At 48.7% G+C, this 7,959-nt stretch overlaps 2 protein-coding genes across 2 annotated transcripts in view; both read left to right on the top strand.

Moving 5' to 3' along the window:
• Nucleotides 1-288: 288 nt before the first annotated feature.
• On the top strand, nucleotides 289-2,868 carry exoc8 (exocyst complex component 8; the record flags this gene model as incomplete). Its single annotated transcript, XM_083689319.1, has 2 exons — nucleotides 289-2,015; nucleotides 2,339-2,868. Exons 1-2 carry the CDS (start codon nucleotides 383-385, stop codon nucleotides 2,866-2,868), a joined length of 2,163 nt encoding a protein of 720 aa, XP_083545445.1. The 5' UTR covers nucleotides 289-382.
• A 4,622-nt stretch (nucleotides 2,869-7,490) lies between these two features.
• trim67 (tripartite motif containing 67) overlaps nucleotides 7,491-7,959 on the top strand; it is a gene marked incomplete at both ends in the record, with an annotated part of 2,900 nt that continues 2,431 nt past the window's right edge. Inside the window, one exon of the mRNA XM_083688750.1 lies at nucleotides 7,491-7,959. This exon is cut by the window's right edge and continues 302 nt beyond it. Within this exon, the coding sequence (XP_083544876.1) occupies nucleotides 7,491-7,959 (469 nt within the window).

Here is a 7,959-nt window from a genome sequence, read left to right on the forward strand (position 1 = left end):
GGGAGTCCTGGGATACCTTAGTCCTCCCAGCAGGGATACATGGTGGCCAACTGAAACAGTACACGGGGTGTAGCATCATATGTATTCTGGTGTAAATGAAAACTTAAAATGTACAAATGATAACTACGATTAGCATCTGTCCATTTCACTGTCGCTTTGATAAAGAAACGCGCTATTGATTGAATTAATAGGCATATTATTATTTTTCCATTGTATGTACTTTGTTGGCCACCTATTTTCCCAGATCCCGTGACGTTCCTGGGTGTTGACCTGCTTCCTGTTGCTGTAGCAGCGAGCAGGACTGTCAGTCTCCGTTTCTCCGTCTGTTATTGTTGATCTGACACCGTTTCCAGTCTCAAAACATACCGATCTAACCGGCAGGATGACGGACACGGCGAACAGACTCCGCAAGCAGCTGGAATCGGCCAATTTCGACCCGCAAAATTACGTCAAGCAGCTGTCCCAACAGTCTGACGGCGACAGAGACCTGCAGGAACACCGGCAGAAGATCCAGACCCTGGCCGACGAGACGGCGCAAAACCTCAAGAAAAACGTCTACAAGAACTACAGACAGTTCATCGAAACCGCCAAGGAGATCTCCTACCTGGAGAGTGAGATGTACCAGCTGAGCCACATCCTCACGGAGCAGAAGAGCATCATGGAGAGCATCACTCAGACTCTGCTGTCCACCGACAAGGACGAAACGGCCAAGGAGATGCTGGCGGCCTTCCCCAAAGAGACGGAGGAGGTGAAACAGAGGACGCTCACCACCCTGCTGGAGAAGGTCGAGGGGTGCAAGAACATCCTGGACACCCCGGGGAGGTACTTAGTGTACAACGGCGATCTAACGGAATACGACGTGGACAACATGGCCCAGATCCAGAAGGTGCACGCCTTCCTCATGAACGACTGCCTCCTCATCGCCACGTGGCTGGCCAACCGCCGTGGGACGCTGAAGTACAAGTTCAACGCCCTCTACGACCTGGAGAGTTTCGCCATCGTCAACGTGAAGGACAACCCTCCCATGAAGGACATGTTCAAGATCCTCATGTCCCCCGACAGCCGCGTCTTCCAGGCGGAGAACAGCAAGGTGAAGAAGGAGTGGCTGGAGATCCTGGACGAGACCAAGAAGAACAAGGTTACGAAGGACAAGCACAAGAAAGAGGAGGAGGTGGCGGTGGCGGCCCATTCTCCCGTGAGGCCCGAGGCACCGTCTGCCTCCACCAACCCGTTTGACGAGGATGACGACAACAACCCCTTCGACTCGGACGACGCCGTGGACCTGGGTCTGGAGTGGATCCAGGAGCTGCCGGAGGACCTGGACGTCTGCATCGCCCAGCGGGACTTTGAGGGCGCCGTGGACCTTCTGGATAAGCTGAACGAGTACCTGAAGGACCAGGCGGTCAGCCCCAGGGGGAAGGGCCAAGCCCTCAGCCCCAGGGGGAAGGGCCAAGCCCTCAGCCCCAGGGGGAAGGAGCAGGCCCTCAGCCCCAGGTTGAAGGAGCTGAGGGTGAAGGTGGACTCGCGTGTGCGACAGCTGACCGAAGTCCTGGTGTTCGAGCTGTCCCCCGACCGCTCGCTCCGTGGCGGGCCCAAAGCCACGCGCCGGGCCGTGTCCCAGCTGATCCGCCTGGGCCAGTCCACCAAGGCCTGCGAGCTGTTCCTGAAGAACCGGGCCGCCGCGGTCCAGACGGCCATTCGGCAGCTGCGCATCGAAGGCGCCACGCTCCTCTACATCCACAAGCTCTGCAACATCTTCTTCACCAGCCTTCGGGAGACGGCCAAGGAGTTTGAGATGGATTTCGCGGGGAACACAGGCTGCTACTCTGCCTTCGTGGTGTGGTCGCGCTCGGCCATGAAGATGTTTGTGGACGCCTTCAGCAAGCAGGTGTTCGACAGCCAGGAGAGTCTGTCCACGGCTGCAGAGTGCGTCAAGGTGGCCAAGGAGCACTGCAGGAAGCTCAGCGAGATCGGCCTGGACCTCACCTTCACGCTCCAGTCCCTGCTGGTCAAAGGTCCGCTCAAGTTGTTGTCCTGTTGTATCTATCTATCCATCCATCCATCTATCCTGTTTTCTCTCTTTGTCTATTCTCTCTCCCTCCCCCCTGTCATAGGACTAACAAACGTCTCAATTATCATTGAATCTAATCTCCTCTCTGTCTATCTATCTATCCACCCATCCGTCCATCCATCCATCTATCCATCTATCCATCTCTCTATTCAATCCCATTCTCTCACTTTCTCTCACTCTCTCTCTTTCTCTATTCTATCACTCTCTCTCTCTCACTTTCTCTAATCTAATCTCTCCTCCTCCCCCCCCCCCCCCCTCCCCCCCCAGACATCAAGGCGGCCCTGCAGAGCTACAAGGAGATCATCATGGAGGCGACCAAACACCGCAACTCTGAGGAGATGTGGCGGAAGATGAACCTGATGACGCCCGAGGCTCTGACCAAGCTGAAGGAGGAGATGAGAGGCTGTGGTGTGAGCACCTTCGACCAGTACACGGGCGACGACTGCTGGGTCAACCTCAGCTACACGGTGGTGGCCTTCACCAAGCAGATGATGGCCTTCCTGGAGGAAGGGCTGAAACTCTATTTCCCGGAACTCCACATGGTTCTGCTGGAGAGCCTGAGGGAGATCATCCTGGTGGCGGTGCAGCACGTGGACTACAGCCTGCGCTGTGAGCAGGAGCCCGAGAAAAAGGCGTTCATCTGCCAGAACGCCGCGTTCCTCCACGAGACGGTGCTGCCCGTGGTGGAGCGCAGGTTCGAGGATGGCGTGGGGAAGCCCGCCAAGCAGCTGCAGGACCTGAGGAAGAGCTCCAGGCCCGTCCGGGTCAATCCCGACAGCACCATGTCAGAGGTCTAGAGGACACGGACACACACACACACACACACACACACACACACACACACACACACACACACACACAGAACAACAGAAGAATGTTCAGATAGCAATGTGTTGCGTAGAACATGAATGAATAAATAAACAAATCTATTCACTGCATATGTATCTGCAACGCGGTGAACCTTTCACCTCTCTGAACACAGCAGGGGAGGCTGGTGGAGGCAGAAATCAGACCACATGCATTACAATGAACCTGTCCTCCGATTTCTACCTCCACCAACCTCCCTTGCTGTGACACACACACACACACACACACACACACACACCTGTTGCGAACGCCTCTGAGTTGTTGTGATTGATGCTTGACTAATGAATTGCATTTAATTGGCCAAAATTCAGACAGATCTATTGATCCTGCCATACATTCAGACAGATCTATTGATCCTGCCATGCATTGTTTATTCTGTAATTATTATATTCTGTTGATTGTGTTGTTGAAGATCATACTGTTACTGAGATCATACTCTGATCTTCCTGTAGGTTTCCTGTGCTTATGATAAAGCACTGATATCAGTAGTGTAACTGGAATAGGGTGAATTGTACACTCACGGAACACTTTATTAGAACACTATACTAATACTGGGTAGGGCCTCCCTTTATTAGGAACACTACTAATACTGGGTAGGGTCTCCCTTTATTAGGAACACTATACTAATACTGGGTAGGGCCTCCCTTTGCTCTCAAAACAGCCTCAATTCTTCGTGGCATTGATTTCACAAGATGTTGGAAACGTTCCTTTGAGATTCTGGTCCATGAAGACATTTTCTGGTTTTTCAAAGGTGCTTATTGGATTCAGATCTGGTGACTGGGAAGGCCACTGAAGAACACTGAACTCATTGTCATGTTCATGAAACCAGTTTGAGACGACTTTTGCTCTGTGACATGGTGCATTATCATGCTGGAAGTAGCCATTAGAAGATGGGTAAATTGTGGCCATGAAGGGATGCACATGGTCAGCAACAACACTCAAATAGGCTGTGGCATTCAAGCGATGATTGATTGGTATTAACGGGCCCAAAGTGTGCCAAGAAAACATTCCCCACACCATTACACCACCTCCACCATGAGAAGGTGTACAGGTGTTCCTCCACCATGAGAAGGTGTCCAGGTGTTCCTAATAAAGTGTTCAGTGAGTGTAGATATAAAACCGTGAATTAAAGAATGACATTATTCTGCTGTTTAGCTTTTACTCATCTTTGTTCTGTCTCTGAAGTGTATTGAGACTAAATTAAAAAATGCACTTTAAATAAACGTTGAGGTTAATGATTCGTATATATGAGGCTGTCGGACAATGGACTCAACACACACAATAAAAACATCAATCAGAGACTCTGATGCTTATTCAATAAATCTGATTTATTTATTAGATTTATTTAACCTTTATTTTAGCAGGGAGTCCCATTGAGACCAATGTTTCTTTTACCAGGGAGCCCTGCATACACACAGGTAACAACCATACATAATACACACACACACACACACACACAATGACAACATAATATTGTTAGATCGCCAATACCAACCTAAACTGAGTACATTGTACTTTTAATTTTGCACTTTTTACTATAATGTTTTTTTTTTTTTTTTTTTTTTTTTTTTTTTTACTTTTTAACTTTTGCACTTTTATAACTTTACTCTTTTCTTATTTCATTTTCTTGTTTTATTTTCTTGTATGACATGTTTTCATGTGAAGTACTTGGACTCTGCCTCGGCACTGTCTGCCTCGTGTATGAAATGTGCTATATAAATAAAAGTTGCCTTGCCTAATAAAACACAATCAAGAAAAACAAACACATTTTTCAACAGAGAGGTCCTTAATCAAAACTTTCAACTGCCCAAGCGGCACCAGAGCGGCCAACTGTTGCAGCAGTGTCGACTGTGGGATTTCTGTTTGGTGAACTTGTGTACACAGATTGACACGGAATTCACATGAACGAAAGATTAGGAAACCAAATGGTGAAAAGGGATTTTGAAATGCGATCGTATCTCTGTATTGGAGGATTGTACATCATATGTAAAAGATCAAAAGGGCAGAAGGGGATTTAAAAAAATATTTGACACTATAATCTCCTCAGGACAATCTTTTCCCTGTCTGAACGTTGCGCATTTGTATAACAAGTCCCCATATGAAGTGATTTGCATGTGAAATAGAATATAATAGTTAGAATAATAGTTTGAATGTTTTTTTTAAAAATGTTTTTTTAAAAATCTCAGGATTTTCATGTTTGTGCTTCATATGACGTGTCTTCAGCTGGCCTGGGAAGCGGAGGTCCTTCGGGGAGAGAGATGAAATAAGAACATTCCTTTTCTTCCTCTCTGACTGTTCTTGCTCCCTCCTTCTAGAACAGAGAGGACTGGATCCTTGATCACATATCCTCAAAGAACCCTTGAACCTCCTGGTTCTGTTGAGTATTACCAGGGGAGGCTGGTGGAGGCAGAAAACGGAGGACGGGCTCATTGTAATGATCGGAATGGATTCTGATTTCTACCTCCACCAGCCTCATTGTCAGCTGTCCACAGAGGTTTGTAAGTTAGTGAAGCTTTTTTGTGGATAGGGAGAACCTCAAAAGGACCACACACATACACACACACACACACACACACACACACACACTCACACACACACACACACACAGAACAACAGAAGAATGTTCAGATAGCAATGTGTTGCGTAGAACCTGAATGAATAAATAAACAAATCTATTCACTGCATATGTATCTGCAACGCGGTGAACCTTTCACCTCTCTGAACACAGCAGGGGAGGCTGGTGGAGGCAGAAATCAGACCACATGCATTACAATGAGCCTGTCCTCCGATTTCTACCTCCACCAACCTCCCTTGCTGTGACACACACACACACACACACACACACACACACACACGGATTTTAGCCGGTTGAGAATCAAATGAATCTTATACCAGCTAAGCCCTATCATCATGGTGATAAATCATAGTTTATGAACCCTTCCTAAATATGACACGTCTTTGAGAGCTAACTAATCACTCTCTAAATATCGCTGTAGACACGTATATGACTTCCATCTTAAATGGGAGGGATGAGTTCTGAATGGGTGAATAGTGAGTCTTACAGCGACAGTCACAGCTACCTTCCCTAGATGTGATGTTCGTTATTAAACCTTGATTTAGGCAGGGAGGTCCAACTGAGGTCGAGGCCCCGCTTCCAGACATGAAACAATCATAAATGTACATTCAGAATTACAAACATAATAGCGCTTATTAATGAGGCTATGAAGTACAGTTACACAATATAATCAATGAAAACATGGACATTCCTCCGATCAAACAGATCCTTTATCAAGGTCCTAAACTGACCATGTGACACGAGAGAATCTCATTTCAGAACGTTTGAATATCGTTCACAGAAACTAAGGGCCGATTTACCTTTCAGACGGAACACGTTGAACTTGAAATCAAATGTCTTCTGAATTTATGTTTTTCTAATAATTGCCTAATCAGGGCTGGTGTGTATCATACAATCACCAGGACATCTCAGGTAAAAGGCTGTTTTAGACCAATGGATGTATTTCTGGCACAGTAGATTTCAATTATTTGACGCCGGAGGGGTTAGACATGTCAATGAGACACATCCGTTTAATTAAACGCCTGAAATCAGATTAGACATGAAGGTGTGGACGTCGGCTCCTAACAGCGACACTTCCAACCTGCCTCTGATCTGTCATCTAACCCAACCTGCCTCGAATCTCTAATCAAACTCAAACGGAGGGCCTGAGGGGCGCAGACGCAGAACACGCGCCAAAGAAGGTGAATCATCACCGGGAGAGAGGACAACATCTGTGGCTTCTTTATCCAACCAGGGAGAACGGAAACATTACTCACGGCGGAGGGGGAAGAAACTGGCCTCTGAATTGATTATTTAAAATGTCATGTAGGCACTAAATACACCAGAATACAGGATCTAATTATAGCGCAAGCATTTATTGCGCATTATGTACAAAAAAATAAGAGAAATAAGAAAGGTTATGTGAGGATATCGTCGTTTAGAGATACAGCCTAATGAGAGACAGAGTCCCCACTGAGCTGTAAGAGGCTGGATGAAATGCTTTTCATTTAGGAGCGATGGGGGGGTAGTGTGTGAGCGTGTGTGTGTGTGTGAGCGTGTGTGTGTGAGCGTGTGTGTGTGTGTGTGTGTGTGAGCGTGTGTGTGTGTGTGTGTGTGTGTGTGTGTGAGCGTGTGTGTGTGAGCGTGTGTGTGTGTGTGTGTGTGTGTGTGTGTATGTGTGTGTGTGTGTGTGTGTGTGTGTGTGTGTGTGTGTGAGTGTGTCTAATGTGTAACGGAGTCTATGGGTTTGAGTAGGCGAGGAGGGATTAGGGTGTTTGTAGTTTTTGGTCAAAGTACAATCGCTCGAGTGCCGATACATCCAGGTTGAATCCATCCACACGGACTACAAAAACAACAATCCCCCCCGATTGTGCGCCTGCGTAAAGCGGGCCAGGGAGCTGTCCACGGCAGTAGTGCTGGTGTACGTTCACTGATCGCTCGGTGCCTCCGCGTCCTGTGTGTGTGTGTGTGTGAGAGAGAGAGCGTTTTAGAGACACGATGGATGAGGAACTAAAATGCCCGGTTTGTGGTTCTCTCTACAAGGACCCCGTCCTCCTCCCGTGCTCGCACAACGTGTGTCTGGCGTGCGCCCGGAACATCACGGTCCAAACCGCGGAGGGCGAGACCCCCCCGCACCACCGAGCCTCCGGGACTCTGGACTACGACTGTCTGGACCTGGACAAGATGAGCACGTACAGCGAGACGGACAGCGGCTACGGGTCCTACACGCCGTGCCTGAAGTCCCCCAGCGGGGTACGGGTGTTCCCCCCACCGCTCCACCGCCACTGTTCCATCACCTGTCCGCTCTGCCACCGGAGCGTCTCGCTGGACGAACGGGGGCTGCGGGGCTTCCCGCGAAACAGGCTCCTGGAGTCGATCGTCTCCCGGTACCAGCAGAGCCGCGGCGCGGCCGTGAAATGTCAGCTGTGCGACCGGAACCCGGCCGACGCCTCCGTGATGTGCGAGC

Source organism: Argentina silus, assembly GCF_951799395.1.
Source record: "Argentina silus genome assembly, chromosome: 17".
In the NCBI taxonomy this organism is placed as follows: domain Eukaryota; kingdom Metazoa; phylum Chordata; class Actinopteri; order Argentiniformes; family Argentinidae; genus Argentina; species Argentina silus.